Raw genomic sequence first — 22464 nt, 5'->3', positions numbered from 1 at the left:
TGAAACACTTGAAAAAGGCAGCAGAAGGTAGTTACGACAACAATATTTACCTTTACGGAAATGTGAAGTTTTGCAGGGGTGACATAGCGGAAGGAAAATTTTGGCTGGACAAGCTAGGCTGGAAACAAAACAAGCAAAGGGCGATCAATGCTGGAAAGATATCAAGAAGTCGTTACATAGAGTCAATGTACAAAAAATACAATGCTACTACACTACATCGGGAGAAGTCCAACCAACTATCATCTGCACCATCAATGACATGGAAAATAGATGCGCACACTAGTACTACTACAAACAAATGATCAAGTTTGTCTTTTTCTTTAGCTTAAGAAACAACAATAGGGTTTACCAATGTTATCATCCTTAAATAATTTCCAAAATTCGAAATAAAAGTATTTGTTTTTCTCCTTCATAAACATTACCAACTCCTCCAAAAGAATTAAAACAAGAGAACTAAAGAACAAAACTGAAAGTATGGCAAGAAAACAAAAGATGGAAAAAAAAAAAAATCCGCCGCTTACCATCACAACATATCTGAACATACAAGATCAACATATATTGAAGAAACTTCCCACAAACCCTATCAAAAAAGAGGTCTCGAAGTATTACGACCACCATGAGATAAATATATGCAAAGAGGTCTTTACCTTCAGGGACAACTACATCATAGAAAAACTCGGCCTAGAAAAACTGGGCTATAAAAAACCAAAAGGAAAACAAATCAAACCAGGAAAAGACAAGCAACACTTACAGAGGATCAAGGAAACACAACTAAAACTCAATTAACATTATTTGGCAGTCGTTGACAAAACCATCACCAAACAGAAAGACGGTAAGAGATGCACACACCGTTAGTAAACCGAAAAGATGCAGAAATTCGAGTTCCACATTTCACTGTAGAACTAAATTTTATGAAAATCTAAACATGCCAAAAAATAATCACCCCAGAATGTATAAAATAAGAGCACCATAAACACAAAAATTTAATTTAACAGAACACAATTCACATCCAATCTAAACACTCATTTAGCGGCCAAACGAAACTAAACTTAAAACTAAGATCACAAAAACAATGGATTAATTAATTAGGAAATCAAAGGAACACAACATTTTTTTAAATAAACAAATTTGCACACCAATTAACACTTACGTTGAACAAATCAACAAGGTAGAACCAATTACCCCCTACGGATGCAAAGCGAGGAATAAATCACCCAAATACGCCAAAAAAAAGATGAAGAATTATGCATTAATGAAAGGGATGAATGAAAAAGGATTACAAGCATCAAAGAAATAGTTTCAAGACTCATACTGTCCTGTAGATCGCAAAAATTTCTTATCTGCTATCTGTTCAAGAGGACATCCTATTTTCAAAGAGAACTAATCCATTCCCAACTCAATAACATCCCACTAATGACCCAATACGAACACATTTTAAGGTTTACAGAGAAATTGAGCCCAACGGCTGAAACACAAAATAAAAGAAATAAAAAAAGAAATATAAGTAACTGATATTATTTTCTTTTTCAAAAAAAATCCACTACCTATTCACTACAAACACAAAAGCATTGACAAAAAAACTATTCCCACAGTTTACTAAATACATATGAAAATAATTAAAAGGATGAACTACTACCACATATAAAAAAGGTAAATAACAGTCCAACTACAACATGACAAATAATTTGAATAAAGCATAACTGACGACTACTGCCAGACAACAACTTTTACTATACAATCTTAACTTCTCATTATAAATTTTATTTTTTTTAAAAACCCCCAAAAATACTCAAATTTCTGAAATATAAACAGTTCACTACATTATACTTGCTGCAAAATCCTAGAGGAAACATTATTAACCAACAAAACAACAAATGAAAACAAATGAACAATAAAACCAGACGCAAAGAAAAATGTACATAACCAAAAAAAAATACCAAAATAACCAAAAATACACCCTAATCTAACTCCTGCGCGTAGCGCGGCCAATTGATAGTATTTCTATATTTTTGGGTTTTATGAGTACCCGTTTGGGTAACAGGTATTACCTGAACCCGAACCCGAACCCGAACCCACAAATTTAACAATATAGAACCCAATCGAGTTATTTAGATATATCCGGACCCAACCCAAACCGATTTTTTTAGGTAGGGTTTCGGATTTGATATTCGGATACGGTTTTTCTGCCGAACTCTAGTTATACCAATTTGGCAGTGGATAATTTCCATTTTTAATTTTTTTGTAGTGGCTATATATACTAATCTAACACTAAAATTTCGTAGAAAATAGAAAAACTGACTTCAACTTGCAATTAGATGGCACAATATATATTATTGCATATGGTATCACACACCATAGCTCATACCCTATACAATTGATTCTCTTACAATATTGAACAAAACGATAAACAAACTTTAATATGTACTTAAAACTCCATACGGTAATGGAGAGGATAAGTTGACGAATTAGATATATGGATTATATTTTTGAGTTATACTCCGCTTTTTCAATCTTTGACACGAATGTAACTGAATTTTTCATGTACGTTGGTAGAACTGGCAAGCCATCAACACAAACCATCACCCTCAAGCACATTGTGAAGCATAGACTTTTTGGAGTTTGGACAATATAATTCGATTGTCATGAGGACGATAAAGATCAATTCCGGCCCAAAATGAAAAATTTTAGGCTTACATTAAAAGTAGGGCTTTATCATATAGTATATATTTTATATAAAGGACATACGAATTATTCAACTCATAGCTAAATGATTTTAAATTCGAAAATCTTTAATTTTATATGAAGGACATAGGAATTATTCAACTCATAGCTAAATGATTTCAAATTCGAAACTCTTTAATTTTGAAATGGTTTGAAGTCATAGATATTTCAGATAAACAAGAACTTTGTACCTAATCTACCACTATTATGTAAGGAATTGTATATATATCAATCACACCAATGTCAATGATTTTGGATTAAAATCAAACCATGGACAGACTCATATTGTTGAAATGGTCTACGCAATGTGAATTATACAAGCAAGATGTGGCACCTAGTAGTAATAATGTAAAGAGAAGGATACTTGCATGTCTTGTCTAACTCAATAATTCTGGTCCTATATGTTAATTTGAATATTTCCTGGTTTTGGTTAGCCATCATTGTCCTATCTGATTCTGGTATATATCGACAATTTAAGTAATTTTGTAGTGAATTTTCAAACTCACATTTAGGACTCATACGGCCAATTCGAATGATTTAGACTTAATTTTGTTTTGGTTAGCCATCATTATACTATCTGATTGAGCTAACGACACTTCGAGTACTTTTCAAACTCCAATTTAGACTTGACGGCCAAATTGAATGGTATTTAGTCTTGAGACTTTATATCTTTCAGCTTCCATGTTTCTTTGTCACTATATACGTTAGCAAGTTAACAAAACATGAAAAGATCAGTATTTGACATACAGAGGAAAAATAAAGACCATAACTGAAATCAAAGCCTTATTGTTTTTATTAAACAACATAGATCTTTATAGCATTTTCAATAAGTTCTGGTACATTGTTGAAGAGAAAGATAAACAAACTTCACACATAAAAAAAAAAAAAAAAAAAGAGAGAAAGATAAACAAACTTTTAACATAAAATTTAAAAATCAACAGACCATTTCGAAAGCATGACTCCATCATATAACTGACATTATTAACTCTAGTAGACGAATTATAAATCTCGACTACTTGTTCGAGTCATCTTCTGCTTTCTCCGCCTTCGTCATGAATGTAACCGGTTTCTTTGGGTGCTCATTGACGGTCAAGTTAAACACATCCGGCTTTGCATAATGTCCGACCACATCGAAGTATAATTTGGCTCTTGCTATATCTCCAAGATCTGGATGAGGAACGTCATCAATACGATTAGCTCAAAAAGTTTATATTAGTTTCGAGATATAGCTTAAAAGATGAATATCAACGATAAGTGTATATACCAAGATCTGCTGTGAGGAGACCCTCTGATTCATAGTTTGGTCCAGCGAGAACCTGTCCCAATGGTGAAATAATGACACTTCCGCCTCCGGAGACAGTAGGATCAGGATGTTTCTCGTCTACTACGTCATTAAACAAGTAATCAGGATGCTCAGGGAAATCTCCGCGCTTGCAGAACTGGTGCGCTGACAACACGAAACATCCACCTTCGACGGCAATGTGAATCATCGACGCTTGCCATTCCAACGAATAATCAGCAGTTGGTGCACAATAAATCTCAATCCCTGCGACGTCAAACATCTAAAATTGTTAGGAATGTTACATTAAAAGCTAGGTGGGACTCAAAATGTGTCACATTATAGTAAAAGCTGACCTTTGGCATACAATGCAGTTCTGTAGAGGGGCATCCTATTTTCCCAGCAAATAGCAGCACCGAGTTTGCCAATTGGAGTGTCGTAAACGGGGATGGTTGATCCGTCCCCTTGACCCCATATGCAACGTTCCAAAGATGTGGGCATGACTTTACGGTGCTTACCCATGAAGCGACCTTCAGGACTAAAGAAAAGGGCAGTGCAATAGAGTGTATACCCATCCTTCTCTATTGCCCCCATTACCAAGTGCATATTGTGTTTCCCGGCCAACTTAGCCAATATTTCTACTTCAGGGCCTAGATTCATCACAAGAACCAAAAAGAATGTTAACTCAAGAAATAGTCATTTGTGAGAGTGCAATAAAACTAGAGCTATAACACTCAATAATGCGCCAGTTCCAATTAATTTCCACTCTAAGAGTGACAAAAACAGAGAACTCGAAAACAACATATATAATTTTGCCAAAAAAAAAAAAACATTAAAACCATACAATTTTGTAACAACGTAACCTAAAAATATATATCATATTAAAAATTGGGAATGTTGGGGAGAGTAACACGTTTGCTAACAAACTTTTCAATTCTACCAAATCTTAAAACTCATTTTCTCTCGTACCACAAATATTACTTAAAAGAACAATAATATCCTTGAAATTGTGAGCTATTGCCGATCAATTATGTTAATATATATATATATATATATATATATATTTGATCTTTTAACAACATACACGTGCATTAATTGTTTCTACTAGACTGACAAATGGGACCCATAGTGGTGTAGATTAAATAAAATTTATCTGAAGGCTACGTAAAGTTTACAAATAAATCTATATGTTTTTTTGGTTTAGAGATCTGGTGGGTGGAGTAGCTTAAGTCTGTAGACAAAATAGAACATAAACCAGTTGAGAAGTACAAACTTGTCCATTAGCTTAAAGTACTTGTCTATTTGTCAATTATGTTGTCTACAAGTTTTGTTGGGTGAAACATGTAGTACATGACATGATTAATAGTGGACACGTGATGATTTTGGAAAAGTGTAAAACTGGTGTATCGAGTAAATAAATTATTATCTTTGTAAATTAACTTGTCTATCACAAGATTAACAGTGGAAAACCTCGTGTATTTAATTTGTTTACCAAATTAATAGCTCCAGCGGTGGTGAATGCTTTGGGAAAAAAACACAAGTAAGCTTCTGAAAGAATCGACGAAGAGAAAAAAGAGAGATATTTAGAAAGAAAAGTTGGAAAAACATTAGACACAAAAATAAGTTTTTGTGTTATGATTTGTGAATTTGGAGAGATGTGAAAATAATTAATAGAAGAAGAAAGAGATGAGAAAAAAAAACAGAATGAAATAAGCCTTCGCTTGAGATGGAGAAATAATTTATGGAAGAATAAAGAGATGAGAAAGCTAAAAAGACAAGGCAACAAAACAAAAAAGAAAACTTTATTTTTGTTTTGATAAAAAGAAGAAAATGATGAGGGCTATTTTAGTATTTTTCTGTTCTGGTTATGGTATTCAATAAAAAGAGTTAGCAAATGTGGTAGAACTAATGAGTTTAGTTATAGAATGTGGTAGAATTGTTAAAAAAACTCTTAAAAATTTGTTGACAAACACAAAAATTAATTATATAATTATAACAGAGTATCTATCATATGTTGCCAAAAAGAAAAATATATTAACAAGTACTCCCTCCGTTTATTTTTACTTGTCATTCTAGAGTTAATTTTTTGTTTTCTATTACTTGTCGTTTTGTCTTGATGCAATTTTATGGATTAAATTTTTAGTTTTACCCCTAACTTTTAGCTTATTAATTACGTATATCAAATAAAATAGTGAATTGATGAGAGGTAAAATAGAAAATTTAATTATTTTAATGTGAAATTGTCTAGAATTACAAGTAATATAAAAGAGAGGGAGTAAGAGAGATATTGAAGAGTACTTTATACACTGAAACCATATGGATCCGATATTCAAGGATCCTGAAATAATTTATTTATTTGTATATTCGAATTTTTTGACCCGAAAAGATTTGATCCTTTGGTGGTGTGTTGTATTTATTTGTCGACATGGTAGGTTGTATTTATTTGGTGTTCTTGGTACTCGGATAAGCACTCGGATAAGCACAAAATAATTGAGCACTTTTTGTTGGGAGTTATTGATTGGTGAAATAAAAAAAATGTATAAAAAATTTCATATTTAGAGATAAAGACAAGATAAGAAAATGAAACAAAGAATAGTCAACGAAGAATTCATAAGATAGAAGTCATACCAGGAACTTGAATAGCAGAAGCATGGTATTTGCGGAACTCATCACGGCCATCTACGTTGTGCACTCCAACCGCTAAACCAAACCTAAACCCTCGAGGATAGCCTCCGATAAAAGCTTCCGGGAATAAAACCAGCTTGGCTCCCTTGCTCGCGGCCTCGGAAATATACTTCTCCGCCTTGTCTACAGATTTCAAGTATATAACGTTTTATGTCCCTATATTTAATTTAGTTGGGTTCGTCTGGATATACCCGAACCCACACCAAAAAAAATAAGGGAAGAACCAATTAATGGTTAGTTACCTAGAGTGGCGGGGGTATCGTTGTAGACGGTTGAGGATTGGACGATGGTAGCTCGGACGGTGGAGAATGGGGCAACGCCGTCAACGGGAGTTGTGTTTTTGACCGTGGAGGATGGGACAACGCCATCAACCGAAGTTGGGTTGTTGACTATTTCTTTTGTGCTAGACATATTAACTTTTCTATTGGTGTTTACGATTTGATGACATTGAGAGAGACTTGTGAGACAAAATATATAGACCTTTTGGTTTCTTTTTTTTTTTTTTTGTCAATTTTAAATTCCTACTTGATATGATGGTAAAGACGTTCGAACTTTGACTGCGTGGTGGAAATTTAAGGCCACTCTTTACGTGTTCTTTTCCTTACCAATGGTTGTTAATATGTAAGAAGAAGAGACGTAAATGAGATCCTCCACTTGATATGTTATAAAACTATATATCCTCCCTTTGTTTTTAACTAAAATATGATTATAGATATATTATTGGGCAATAGTGATTTTTTTTTTTTTTTTTTTTTTTTTTTACAGTTTTAAACCAAAAGAGAGTATTCAATTTTTAAAGCATATAACTTAATTATTATCACTAATTAACTAATAAAAATACATAGAAATTTTATTTTAAAATTATGTTGTTCGTTTTTCTTTTAAAGCGTAATTCTCTCTTGTTTTATTCTGAAAAACTTATGAATTTCTTCTTTTTATTGAGTCATATTACTCACCATCCTATATATTTTTTTTCCTTCTCTTAACGTGTTGCCATACTTTTTAATAAGCTTCATCATAATAGTAAGTAATATTTTGTTATCTTCCTTTAATTTCCTCGTCACCCTAGCTATCATTTTATATATTGAAGTAGCTATCTAATAAGTTTTCTAAGTTGTATGGGACCACTAAGTAAATGATATATTGATGTATACTCCTCAGATGATTTAATTGTCATCTCGGGTTGTTTTCCTTCCGAATCTGTCTATACAACTATGGATTATTTATTTTGGAGATTCGAGCAGAATCCGGCAGTGGATTTCATTATATGGATTCTATGGTATATCTGGAAGGCTAGAAATGATAAAAAATTTAGTAACGTAGATTCCAATCCACTAGCAATTCTATAGCTCGCGGAGGAAGAAGCTAAACTTTGGTTTTCGTCGCAAGCGGACACATTAGGATTACCCCCGGATGGGTCCCACCCCACTACTATCCCTAGGCTGACGGATATGGCTACAACCAACAGACATGGGAACAACTACCGATGCTTTGTGGACGGATCTTGGAAGGTGACTGACCAGTACACATGCCGAGGATGGTATTGCATTTCTCCCGAGGGGAATCTCCCATTATGGGTGCATCTAATCTTCGCCGTAGCTTGTCACCCCTCCATGCAGAAGTGGAAGCTCTAATCTGGGCAATGCGTTGTATGATTGGTGCATATTGAGAATGTTGTTTTTCTCACAGACTGTTCTGATTTGGTGAAGATGGTGTCTTCGTCTTCCGAGTGGCCTGCCTTCAAGACATATTTGGATGAGATCGAGGCGGATAAGGAGGAATTTCTCTCCTTTACACTAGTCCAAGTCTCCCGAACGCAGAATGGTAATACTGACAAACTGGCACAACCTGCTAGAATCGAGTCATATCAAATTACCTTTGTAAATGTTTTCTCTACTAACTGGCTCATTTGAGCTAATCTTGCTCCATGTTGTCAAAAAAAAAAAATTAAAATTGAATTTGTGAAAGTCAAGGAGTTTTGTAGTTTCTTTCCCTTTAATTAACACATGTTCAAATAATACGAAAGGACTACAAATAATTCTGTTTTTTTTTTTTCTCTAAATTTCTCACAAGTCGCAACAAATTGGAAGCTCTGATGCCGAATTTATAGGGAGCCGTAAAAAGATTAACAAAATAATAGGAACAAAAAGGTTTTTTGTTCGAGGCAGTCTTTAGATATGAAACACTATAATATGTACTACTGTACTAGTTTACTTGATTTGAAACAGGAAAAATATTAACACACTGTCAAACCATCTAGATGCCTTGAAAGTTAAAAAAAAAGAGAAAAATGAATCTGAAACACCATAATATACTAGCTTGCAAAGAATCTAGACACAATACAAGCTAAATACATTGACATTTACAATATTGTAGGTTACAGTTACATTATTTACCACCACCTAGAAAATATATATATAAACAAATTAAGCCAACTATTATATGTCTCTTTACTTTTACTTTTGCATAGTTTCCTTCACCACTAAAATTGTTTGCTCAAAAAATATTTTGAATAAAAAATAAATTACCTCACAATAGTGTATGACTAACCATGGAGAGAACCTCGGTTCTGTCCTCCTTCCTTATGGAGAGAACCTTTCGTCCAACCTCCTCCACCATTGAGAGAACCTTCGCTCGCCTTCCTCCTTGGGAAGATAACATTGCGACCAACCTCCCACACCTTCCTCACTTAGAGAGATAACCTTGCGTCCAATCTGCTCCACCATAGAGAGAACCTCGGCTCTGCCCTCATGTGTGGAGAGAACATGTTCACGTTTTTTAGCTATCTCAAAGTGGCTTGCTCCTGCAACCAATGAAACTAAAAAACCTTTTCCAACGTCACAAAATATTTTGATTGGAACTAATGTTAAATTTTCCAATGTATTCATTAAAGTTTATTTGATACACCATGATGTAGCCTCTCTCTCCAAGCAACTATGGATCTATCAACAACGACTTATGTTTTCCCAATCAATATATGTTTGTTGTAGGCTTGTATTTGATTAGCCTAATTTATCCAACCATTATATTGATTAGCCTAATTTATCCAACCATTATATTGACAACGTTCTCTTCTTTATCTCCTTTTGATATTGAACGAATGGTAACAATTATGTTTGACCCAAAAAAAAAGGTCTATGACCAATCTATTAAGGTTGAGAAATTAGAAAAAATTAATTTGACATAATTAATGAAATAATAAAAAATTATAACCACGATAATATATGAATCTCAAATAATTCAAAGATGAAAATATAAATTAAATAAAAAAATCTAAAACTACTACAATAAAATGTAAAATACAGTATTAGAAAAATAAAATGCATATATTAATCTTCCATTTTTTGGGTCAACATATTAATCTTACCTATTCCAAACAGAAAAAGTAGAAAGTAAGAGTATATTTTGGTTTAAAAATTAGGAAAATTTGTTTTCCCATTAAATTTTTTGACCAAGAGAACAAAGTTGAAAGCAATATTTTTGAATAAATTATTTTGTTAGATGAATATTATCAGGCGATCCATGTTTATATAAAAGTGAGTATTTAGGGCGGGGGTGTATTCAAACTATGATTTTGGAGGATTTTGTGAGATTTATGAAATTTAGAATTTTGATTGATTTTAGGGAAGTTGATATGATTTATGTTGAAATTCTTTCAAATCCCATCTAGAACTATGAGATTTGGATTTCTGTATTTTTACTAAACAAATCCTCCCAAATCCTCCATAATCCCTATAATTTATTAAAAAATCCAAATCCACAAACAGTTTTGAATAACAGTAGATTTTAAAGTAGATTTTAAAAAATTAGTTCAATAACATTGGATTTTAACAGACTTTCTTAAATCCATGATTGAATAGCATAGGATTTGTAAGCTTTACCCAAATCACTTAAAATGTCAAGTTGAATACACTTACATTTCTTTGAATTAATAATTTTCTGTATATTTTCCTTAACCTCTTTTCTATTTTATGAGAAAATTTCTTCCAATGAGCTCGTTGTTTTTTAAAAATATTTCTTGCTTCCCACTTTCTTGTAAGACGTACGTGTTCGACGATAATAACGCTTCCTGTTTAGTTGATCTAGTGTTATATAATCTCTGTTGTTATCTTGAATTTGTGTATTCATCTTTCTTTTATGCTACTTGTCCTGCAAATTAATAGAAATAATAATATAACCGTGAGAAATTTGTTAATCCCAAAAACCTTAGTTATTATGTTCAAGAAACTTTGTTAACACTTTAAAGTCAAAGATTGCATAGTATGTATTATGAAATTGATAAACGAAACAAAATTCAAAGAAATGACGATAAAAACCCATGGTAATCTCTAGGAATCTTTTTATATAGTTGCTCCGATTATACAACAAAGAAATTTCCTTCGAGACTTGTTTAAGAACAATGATGTGTCAAACAAAAGGTTAATAAAAAAGAAGAAGAACCAAGCTTGGAAACTGTGCTTTCTGATCATTAAAATTGCCTTCGAGACTATTTTTACCAATAAAAAACGAAGAAGAAAATTTTACCAAGAAAAACAAAGCTAGTCATAATTATTTTGTTTGGTGAAAAATATGTCATCATCTATTTGCTTATGCTAACTTTATATCACCCTTACTTTGTAGTATTAGGAAAGCAGGACAAAGAGAAGGAAACTTGCCCTTGATGCTCAAAATGCAGCTCAATTGGAGGTTCAAGATGAAGCAGAAATGGAAGCAGCAATGATAGCTCATGAAGAAGCTGCACTAGGTGATCAAGAGGAAGTTGAAGTCCAAAATGTTTCATCAACTGCACCATAAGGAAGCCAAAGGACATCATGGTTACTCTTTGGAGACACTACTCAGCATTGATGTGTTGTGGTAATGAAAACAATGATTTAGCCCTTTTTGGATGGGTATGCGAGGCTTTGTCACTTTGTTTTTTGTCTCTTTTTGGATGGGTTAGTGAAGAATAACTCGTTTCGGTTTTTTGGGGTTTTGTACTTCAAAACAACACAACATATTATCGATTTCCATCTATTAAGACAAACTCGTTTAGGATTAATCTGTTTGATCCATTTATTTGTTTGATGCATTTGGTTACTCATCACTAAAAAACAGAAATCCGGAATTAATCCATACTGACAATTAGTTTTACAACAAAACACAAATAAGTGACAACAACAACAAACACACATACAAGAATTGCTTTTAAACCAAACACACAATGGTTCCAATGGCACATACAAGCAGTCCGGATAACCCAGTGATGATCAATTGTTGCCTATACATGACTTTTTCTGCATCTTCGACATGCTTCTTCAAATCACTCCGCAGTTCCATAATTGTCATTTGGAGGTGACCTATCAATTTCTCCTTCTCACGATTTTCAGCTGCTGCTTGAATCAAGGCGTTTCGCGGCCATCCTCTCACCTCTTCTTGATCAAACCATTTAAAGTACTTGCAATGCTCAGTTCCACCATCCTACAACCATTATAAACACTCAACACTTGCCAATATTGCCATTAATAATTCAGCTCTACCAAAAAACGAACACAAATACCTTGTACTTTTGACAACCGAAAAACTTTCTACCAGGATTCTTTTCAGTCTTTGATGTAAATATCTTTGCTGGCAAACCACAATCACACTTCTTCATAAATCCAGAAGATCTACTCATGCTTGATGAACCAGAGCTTAAATCCATCTTAGCAAATTCACACAGTCACCTATTTCATAAAACAGCTTATATGCATCTATTTCCCTAATCTTCGTTTCAAACCAAGTGAACACATACTCATAGATCTATCGACAAACCTGTTACAAACTCCAAAATTTCCTGGTTTCGTTGTTCGATTTACCTTCAACAAATCCCTTGACCGACACAAATCCTCTTTTCAAAACCAAATCGGTCCTTCCTCGTAACCCTGTTTAGACATAAGAACACATATCTGATAAGAATTTTTTTCCTTTTTTCTCGAGTTTTACTTGGATGAGGTGGGTTTTGTGTGGTTAATATCATGGTTTATGGGATTAGGATAAAAATTGGGTTTGGCCTCAAATAATTTGGGTTAAAAACTAATTTTACAGGGTCAAAATTTTATTAATTGGGTCATAACAGAACAAATCACCAGTACCGGATTCCGTTGCCCCGTACTATGGTGCTCTACACATAACTTGTGTTAGTTTATTCATGTCTTTATGTAATAACAATAGATCGAGTAGTTTAGAGAACATTTAAATTGTCTGTATGTGTGCGTATGTGTTGTGGTATACTCCAAGTAGTTGGCAAACATTTTTCCTTTTTTTTTTAATATAATAAGATTATAATTATCTTATGCATCATTTTACCAAGCTTGAAAACTGTGATTTGTGATCATTAAAATTGACACGTGTCACGATCTGATGAGTTGCTAACCTGGATATTTAATCTTTAAAACTGACACATGTCACGATCTAGTGAATTTTTAACTTTGAACTCTGATAGTTAAAACTAACACGTGTCACGATCTAGTGAGTTACTAACTTTGAAAACCAAGCTTTATATAATAAGACTAGGTTTTGAACCCATGCTATGTGTGGGTGTATTTGATATATTTTGAGAAAAACTATATATGATTGATGATGGTAATAAAATAGTATCTTATAAAAAAATTAAATTAGTATTAAGAAAAAAAATAAATTTCAGATACACAATTTTTTAAAATATAAAAATCAGTTGTGTTATAAAATCAAATCTGATAAAAAAAATCATGAATTTAACTCGACGTCCAGGCGAGGCGAATCAAACAGATGACCTCACATATCCTAAACCATTTTTTTGACCACCAGAAAAATAAATTTTTTTTATCATCATGAATTTAACTCGTTTTCATATTTAATTGATTGTTACCACCTATGTTTTCGTGTTTTTTATTCAATGTTTTCTTATTTTTCATATTCTTTTTTGTCATTTTCATTGTCAAATTTTGTGGTAATTGTCATCATTACTTTTACCGTCTGGTTCTTTGTTATACTCTTTTTCTTCTTCTTCCTCATCAAATTCTTCACATTCTTCCACTGAAAAACCTTTTTTTAGACTACCACACCACTTGTTAACCCATCAAAATCCAAGAACAGAATCTTTTATTTTCTCATAAAAATAAAAAAATAAGATAAAAAATAAAAAAATTAATGAAAGAATATCAACTCATCTATATAATCATATACAAAATATATTTTACAGCTCATAAGAAATAAAAAGCACAAATGTAGATAAATAAGATAATTTATATTTTACATCAATATTTATAATATTTTAAACTTTAAAAAATTTCGAAATATAAAATTTGAACTTTTTAAAAAGTTTCAATATTTATAATATTGAAACTTTTAAAATTTAAAACTTATAATATTTAAAAGCTAAGAAATTTTAAAAGTTTCAATATTTATAATATTTAAAATTTTAAAAATTTTAAAAATTATAATATATTTTTTTGAAACTTTTTAAAGTTTTAATTTGATCAAATAAAAAACTTGATCAAACCGAATAAAACTTTTAAATTTGGATGCCTAATAAATCAAGCTTTCCTGCTCATTCTTGTTGGAAGCATATTAATCTTATTTATACTGGTTCTGAACCATTGTCTAAAAATTTTCTAGCCGATGTAGGATATTATTGTATGTAGTTCTATTATTTCCATAAATTTAAATTTTCCTTTTTTAAAAAAGTTCTGGAAATTAAAAAAATGACATGTCAAATCCTGATAGGTAGTTTAAAATAATTCTTAAAATAGAAAATTCTGGAAAATTTTAAAAAGTAAATTAGTGAAGTCTCTAATCCCTATTGGTGGTTTAAAATCCCAGGTGGACAGCTTAAAAAGCTTATAGTTCATGCTTTTATTTAGTATCTATTATATTAAAGGAGAAGTCAAAACGTCCCATATTCAATCTCAGGCACGGATTACCGTTTTGCCATTAATGAAAAATGCCCTTGACGTTGAAATACTTTGCCCCTAGACGTAAATTTACCTATTTTCGCATTAAAAATAAATCAAAAAAATCGACAGCTTAAATCTAATTGCAAAAAAAGATATTTATAAAAAGAGAATTTGCTACATATATCCCTATAATTTTTGGAAAACACCTTTTTTACAATTATGGTTCAGTTTTCTTAATGGGCTTATTAAATTAATGGGCTTCTGCAGGAAAAGAAAAACCGACGACCATACACCTCCTTACTGTAATTTAATGGGCTTAGAGGGGGGTATTGGTTTGGGATTTAAAGAGAATTTTAATGACTTTAAAAGTTTTGTAAAATATGTTGTTATTCAATTAAGACTTCTTAAAACTCTTTTAAAATTTGGTGTTATTAGTTGTGGATTTATAAAAAGTTGTTTAAAATCTTGATAAATATAGTGTTATTGGATTAAGATTTTTATAAAGTCATTAAAAGTTTTTTGTTATTCAATTAAAACAAAAGAATCTTGGATTGTTAATGAATTCAAATATTATGTTATTGGTTTGGGATTTTATATCATTTCCTTCATAATAAAAGTCATGAAAACTCTTTCATCAAATAGAAAGATTGTTAATCATATAGTCCATGACTTTTTGTTGTTCTTTTGTTGAAAATGAAAATATGGGTCTTTTGGGATATATATTCATAGCTTGCTTTGTCCTCATCTCTTCGATTCTTCTCTCAAACTCAATATATCTTTATATCAATCTTTTTGTTACATATTGGATAGAGAGAAAATTTTCTCAATTATGTGTTCGGTGGTTCGTTCATATCAACTAACGTTAACACTAAATCTCAATTATGTGTTTGGTGGTTTATGAAAGTCATCGTGGTGAAACATCAAACATTGTGTTGTGGGGATATATATATATATTCATAACTTGCATAAACCATCATGGTGAAATCATGTGTTCTGTGAATCTAGTTGTAAGGAAGATGAGAGATAAGTAAGAGATTTTTTTTCTCGCATAAACGTTGAATAAACACAAGAATATTGTGTAGTATTTTTTAGAAAGATTTTACAAGATTTTACGAGAGATTTTACTAGATTAGGAAAAACAAATCAACAAGATTTTAAAAAACTTTCTAACAATCACCTAAAATCCTTCATTTTATACTTTCCATGATTTTATTTAAAGTCATTAAAACTCTTTTTAAATCTGAAACCAATACCTCCCTCTTATTCAATTAACGGGCTTTTGCAGCAAAAAAAAAAAACCCGACGACCATACACCTCCTTACTGTAAACCCTAAAAAATATAAACTTTCTTACTGTAAACCCTAGAAATAAAAAGGTCCTTTACAACTATAAATATAATGCTATCGTTTGCTTTCACCATAACTCAAAAAAGAAAAGAAAAAAAAGAAAACTCTCCTCCCTTGAATTTATAGTTTTATAAATTTGAAAACTGCGTCTATCATGTTCTCGAAATTGTATTTGTATACCGATTGTGTTTTTTTTTTTATGATTCATCTACTGATCCTATTTATTTTCTTTTTTTTTGTATAGTGGTTTCTTGGAAAGCAAGATCCACTAATCATAAAGCTTAGGTTGTTGTTGGTTCACCATACAAAAAATGTATAATATTTTGCTTTTTTGGTTTAGGTTTTACGATTGATTCTTTAATCATACTCTCAAAATTTATATTTGTTTTCCTGTTCTCTATTTTATTATGAGCCAATTAATCGACTTATAGTTTTATAAATTTCAAAAATTCTACTATCATGTTCTCGAATTTATATTTGTATACCGATTGTGCTGATTTTTATGATTCATCGACTGATCCTATTTATTTTCCTGTTCGTATAGTGGTTTCTTGGAAAGCAAGATTCACTAATCATAAAGCTTTGGTTGTTTTGGTTCACCTTACAAAAAGGTATAATATTGTGTTTTTTTGGTTGAGGTTTCACGTTTAAATCTTTAATCGACTGATCGACTGATTCTTTTTATTTTCCTGTTCGTATAGTTGTTTCTTGAACATAAGATCCATAAATCATAATGCTTTGGTTGTTCTTTGTTCACTTTTTAAAAAGGGTATAATAATTATGCTTATTTTCCAGCTGAATCGATCAAAAAATTTGTTTCTAATTAATATCAGGTATTATTTTATATAATCACAATGCTTATATCGATTGTATTTTTCTCTTATAACTGATCTTATAATTTGCTTTTTACTTGGATTGCCATATTTGCCGGAAAACTATATAATCATAAATAGCCATGTTATTCTCGGGTATGTGGAATCGAAATTTTTTAAAATTCCTTTTTAGTTTCAATTTCATTAGATTAATTAATTCCATGTTTTAAATTATTACTTAAATATATATATATATATATATATATTGAACAGAATATACCTAAAGAACACCATAATATATATATATATACATATATATTGAACAGAGTATACCTAAAGAACATATATATATATATATATATATATATTGAACAGAATATACCTAAAGAACACCACAATGGCGATGGTCGTGATGATGATGTTGTGATTCGTTCGACAACTGCAAGAACTAAATTCTCGGAATGTATTTTATTTAATACACAAGCTCCTCAAGCCAAAAAAAAACCACTTATTCTGAAATCCCATATCAATCTGTTTGGTGTCATAAAGAGATGATATGGAAGCCAAGCTCAAAGAGAAGACACTTTTTTTTACCCTACAATGTTGCTGTTACATTTGTTCCTTTGGTTTAGTTTTTATTTATTTTAATGTAACAATAATTTAATTATTAATATATTGATCTTTTAAAATATTACACTTTTTTGATTTTTGTCTAATAGAATCATTAATTACTAATTTTTGATAATATTTAATTTGTGAATAAATTTATTATAAACGTTTCTGACAATATTTAAAAATTATTTTATTATAAATTAAAAAATTATACATAAATAAATAAAAAAATAAAAAATGTATATTTTGAAACTTATATAATTTCGTAAATTTAAACGATGAATATGTAAGAAAATTTTATTATATACCTTCATTTGTAAAAATCAAACTCGCAAAGGAGAAAGCCCACGATTTTTAAGAAATTTACAAATTTGAAATGATAAAGGTAGAAATAACTATTGTTTGAAAAAGAAAATTAAAATATCTCAAAAAATATATACATAAACATGTTATACATACTTACTTAAGTGGATGATTATCTTTATAAGTATATTTATTATAATAAAATTAAAGTGATAAAGATGGAAATTATTATAATTATGAAAATGAATATATGTTGGTTATATTTAAAAATAAAAAATAAAAAAATAACATAAACGATACGATTAGGATGTAAATAAGTATTGTTTAAATAAGTAATTTAACATATATAAGAGATATATATGTTATATATTTACCATTATCTATTATATTATTAATTAATATTGTGAATTTAGAAATATATAGCAATCTCTAAGGTTGTATATATAGACCTTGGTCAGAGCTTATGATTGATATTCAACTCTCAAATATATTTTAAGATTCTTAAAATTTTATCTTCATTCAATGCTTTTATTATGTTTGACAATCTAATTTTGATTATAATTATTGAATTTGTTAAGTACAGGTTATATTATTGTCATGAATTCTCCACTGATCTTGTTTCACGTTTGAGTCCTTCAAAATACGAATGGAAAATCCGGGTTAGAATCTTGTGTTTATGGGAAGAAAAATCTCTCCAACTTGGTTCAACCCTAGAGATGATTTTAACTGATGATCAAGTTTGTTAAATGTTTTAATTATTAGACAATGGCATGTAATCCGTGTGTCTAATTTTCCACAAGGGAAAGGGAAAGTCAAGCTCCCCAAGCTGAAAACCCCACCAAATAAATTATCGGCGTTGTTATATAATCAGGATGATAGGAGTGACAACTTTCGTGATAATATAAGAGCATACAATATGATGTTTTCCTTCACGTTGTTAAGTGGGAAAATAAACCATTCTATTATGCTCTCTCAAATTTCAGGTATATAAATAGTATATATTTTTTTTTTTGCAAAAAAAATCCAGTATAAACAGATTCTCATTTTGATTTTATTATATCCAGGGGAAGATAGGCAATATTTGAGTTTATATAGTGTTGAGACTTTCGATACAAGTTCTTACGATGATATGATTTACACTAAGGAATTCTTAAACAATATTCAAGTTTCTGGATTACCTAACCATGTTCTGACATTGAAAAAGGGAGCACCTATCATGTTGCTTAGGAATATTGATCCTAGGGGAGGTTTATGCAATGGAACGAGATTGACTGTTACTCAAATGGCTAATCATGTTATCGAAGCAAGGATTGTAACAGGTGAAAAAAATGTCAATGATAGAGTTCTTATTCTCAGGATGTTTGTTTCTCCACCGGATGCAAAGTTTCCCTTTCGTATGAGGTGTCGTCAGTTTCCTGTTGCTCTTGCACTTGCGATTACTATTAACAAAAGCCAGGGTCAGACGTTAGAACATGTTGGATTGTTTCTACCTAAGCCTGTATTTACACATGGACAGCTTTACGTTGCATCCTCTAGAGTGAGAAGCAGAAAAGGACTGAAGGTTGTGATTACAGATGAAGAAGGGAAATGCCAAAACAAAACCCTTAATGTGGTTTTCAAAGAAATCTTTGAAAATATATGATTTTATTTCAAGCATTTCATATCTACTATAACGTTTCGTTTTATACATTTGTTGTTAGATTTTCATGGTTCCTTTTACATTTAATATTCGAATTCCAGGGTTTATTTTCCTTTATAAAAATAAGAAAGTGAAAACATCTTCAATATGTTAACACAATTTTAATACTTGAACATGAAAAAGTGACAACACTTTTCTTAAGACAATATTTATTTATATAATAGATTATAAATTTTAATAATCGCAAAAAGGTGAGCCAGTTAAACGATTAAGGCGAAACGTTAAGACCTGACACTTTGTATTCTCTCGAAGCCAAAACATCCCCCTTTTGTTTTCGATTACAGAGAAGAATTAAAGAAAACCCTAATTTGTGAAATTATGAGAATCAATTATATGGCTGATCTTTTTCCCGGAAGAACTAATTGGTATATCCAAGCGAAGGTCTTCAATTCTTGGAGTGTCAGAGAGTTCTTTACAAAACAATTTCTGCTTCTTGTGGATGTAAAGGTTAGAGTTTCTATTTGGATGATTTTTTACTTAATTTCCAAGTTCTAACAGTTATTGTAGTTAACACTTCTTACACAATTGTTGTTAAACTGTGAAGGGTGACACAATTGAAGCATTTTTTTTACCCAATACACTCGCTAAACTCCGAAAATATATCGACAATGGTGAGTGGTATGAAATCAGAGATTTCAAAGTCATCAATCCAACTCTGCAGGAGAGGAATACCCACCATCCTTATCAGATTAAATTTACGGATGCTACCACGATGATGTTGCTCCAATCATTGAGTCCAAAGAATTATTTTCGATTCGAGGATTTGGATGACATATACCGTGGGAGAATAAATCATCCCATCTCTTTAGGTAAATGTTTCTTTAATTTATTTTATATAGTTTTGGTACAATCCGTGAGTATAATAAATTGGTGTCTTTCTGTTCGGAAAGCTACAATCTTTTTATAAATTTTGGAACTTTGTATATTGGTCCCTCCTATAGAAAGTATGACTTAAACCTTACCAAAGATAGTTTAGTAACACTTTGGAAACCTAAATTCTGTCTTTTTTTCGATATAGATGTTTGTGGGTGTATAATGAATGTGGAAGATAAAAGAAGACCTGCGAGTGCCATTAATAGTGATGAAGTTGTTCTCATATTGTTGAATGGCAGGTGAAAGAAATTTACTCTACCTTAAAGACAGTTATTACATTTTATAGTTGTCTATGTTAAGATTTATATTAATTTGATAATATATAGGAATGAGACAGTGAAGTGTCGTCTGTAAAGAATGGAGCCTCTTTTTTTTGTAGTTTGAATGTATTTTTTTAAAAGTATGATTGTAGTAATCGCTACCTGAATTCCTAATATGGATTAATCTTAACTTTATTTTGTAACTAGGATAACCCATTATAATTTCATCTTTTAGAATTTCCTTACAAATTTTTAAAAAATAGAAGACTTCATTGATATTTTACATTGTGAATATTATGGAACTTTAAAAACTAATCCCTTCTGTAAATATGAAAATTTTAAATAAGATGACAATTATTGAATAATTACTCAAAACACCATATGCTAAAGTATCAAAACCATTTTTATTAATATCTTAATACCGCGCTTTAAGCGGTGGTTCCTCCCTAGTATAGATTATTCCTCTATACAATTTCATAACTAATAAATGTGTGATGAGTTTAAAAGGCAAGTAGAAAGACTTTTACTCGATTCATCGCTTTGTTTTTTTTTTGTTTTTTTTTCATTTCTCTTTAAAGTGCATTTTTTATAGTTATGGCCCCAAAACTTTTGGGAGACGAAGAAAACTACATATTTGATGACCTGATTTAGAAGCTGTAGACTAATCCAATTTGACTTTAAACCAACATCCCAATTCTATAATTGGGAGTTGGACCAACTTTTGTTAGTAAGTTTCAGCCCATTTTAAACCCAATAACCATAACACTTAAATGTTAGAAGGTTGTGTTGTTTATGTGTGGCGTCAGTGCGGTGCATGGAGGCCTAGGGCCAAATTTTTTTTTTTTTACTTTTGAATATTATTAGTAAATTATTTTAATATTAAATAAAAATAAAATGTTCATAACAAAACCAATAATATGAAAATTAAAATTAAAATGATTTTTTTAACTCACAATGTTCTATAGTAATTATCACATGTACTACTTTAGTTATTCTTTGTTTAAATACTTTTTTTTTTTACTTATGTTGTTATATATTAGTAAGGAATTTATTTTCAAGATAAGAAAATCTCAATAAAACTTAAAGTATTTTTAAAAATATACAATTTCTAATGAAAAGTTTCCATTATTAAAAACACATTATATTAAGTTAACTAAATATAAGCTTATTTTTTAAAAAATGTGGTCTAAAATTTTAATATTTTTTTTGGTGGCTCGGGGCATTTGCCCTTTTTGCCCAAGGGTAAGCACGGCTCTGTGTGGCATACATGTATCATGTATGAATCTCTTTCTTCCTGAGCTTTCAAAAAGGAACTTCCATCAAAAACCCTAAGAGCCTACACTAGAAAAATTGTTCTGTATTGTTACGAAAATTTTTGTAGGTATTATATCTTTTCTGTAGAAACATAATTTTTGTTACAGATTTGTGACAAATTAAGGTAATAACTATTTGGCAGTAGGAAATATCTCCACCATAATTAAGTTTTGCAAAGTGCTACAATTTAGATACTAATTAAAAAGTCGCAAATTGCTACTAATAGATACCTTTTTGTTGTAGCTATTTGTTATAAAATGCGACTGACATACACATAACAATTATCTTCAAGAAACCACAAAATGGTCGTTGTTAATTTGTGATAGTTAGCTACAAAGTTAGTTGTCATAAACTTGTTACAAATGGATAAGATATGTCGATAGTGTTGTAGCTAATTTAGTGTATATAGTGTTATAGCTAATTGTAATAAAAAAGTGACAAAAAAATATAAAAAAAAATCTTTATAATTTAATTATATTTTATTTTATTTTTTAACGTATTCAAAAACATCAACTACTCTTCGCTAATCTCTTCAGCTCTCTCTTTAAGGTTCTTGCTCAACGATCACTTCAACATATTTGCTTGAGGTTGAATGCCTTAGTTCTTCAAAAACTTTTGTAGCTTCTGCAAACAGAGTAAAAAATAGAAGTTTAGTATGGTTCTGCAGA

At 30.7% G+C, this 22464-nt stretch overlaps 2 protein-coding genes across 2 annotated transcripts; both read right to left on the bottom strand.

Moving 5' to 3' along the window:
- Positions 1-3510: 3510 nt before the first annotated feature.
- LOC104790689 (nitrilase 3) lies at positions 3511-7323 on the bottom strand. The gene is made up of 5 exons (XM_010516469.3): positions 6928-7323; positions 6629-6808; positions 4357-4650; positions 3986-4267; positions 3511-3888 (listed from the first exon to the last, which is right to left on the bottom strand). Exons 1-5 carry the CDS (start codon positions 7094-7096, stop codon positions 3734-3736), a joined length of 1080 nt encoding a protein of 359 aa, XP_010514771.1. The 5' UTR covers positions 7097-7323; the 3' UTR covers positions 3511-3733.
- A 4546-nt stretch (positions 7324-11869) lies between these two features.
- Positions 11870-12365, bottom strand: LOC104698828 (uncharacterized protein At1g43920, Chloroplastic-like). Its single transcript, XM_010414217.1, has 2 exons — positions 12222-12365; positions 11870-12142 (listed from the first exon to the last, which is right to left on the bottom strand). Exons 1-2 carry the CDS (start codon positions 12363-12365, stop codon positions 11870-11872), a joined length of 417 nt encoding a protein of 138 aa, XP_010412519.1.
- Between the last annotated feature and the right edge of the window lie 10099 nt (positions 12366-22464).

Source organism: Camelina sativa, chromosome 6 (genome assembly GCF_030686135.1).
Source record: "Camelina sativa cultivar CO46 ecotype springtype chromosome 6, ASM3068613v1".
Taxonomy (NCBI): Eukaryota; Viridiplantae; Streptophyta; class Magnoliopsida; order Brassicales; family Brassicaceae; genus Camelina; species Camelina sativa.
Note: the sequence above shows the minus strand (reverse complement) of the source record. Positions and strands in the feature narration are given on the sequence as shown.

Excerpts from the sequence above, each read along its gene's own strand:
- LOC104790689 (XM_010516469.3), bottom strand. The coding sequence starts at position 7,096 with ATGTCTAGCACAAAAGAAATAGTCAACAACCCAACTTCGGTTGATGGC. Across the intron at positions 4,651-6,628 it reads TTCTGCTATTCAAGTTCCTG|GCCCTGAAGTAGAAATATTG; the intron begins GTATGACTTCTA and ends TGATGAATCTAG. Across the intron at positions 3,889-3,985 it reads TCTCCTCACAGCAGATCTTG|ATCTTGGAGATATAGCAAGA; the intron begins GTATATACACTT and ends TTCCTCATCCAG.
- LOC104698828 (XM_010414217.1), bottom strand. The coding sequence starts at position 12,365 with ATGGATTTAAGCTCTGGTTCATCAAGCATGAGTAGATCTTCTGGATTT. Across the intron at positions 12,143-12,221 it reads TCGGTTGTCAAAAGTACAAG|GATGGTGGAACTGAGCATTG; the intron begins GTATTTGTGTTC and ends TAATGGTTGTAG.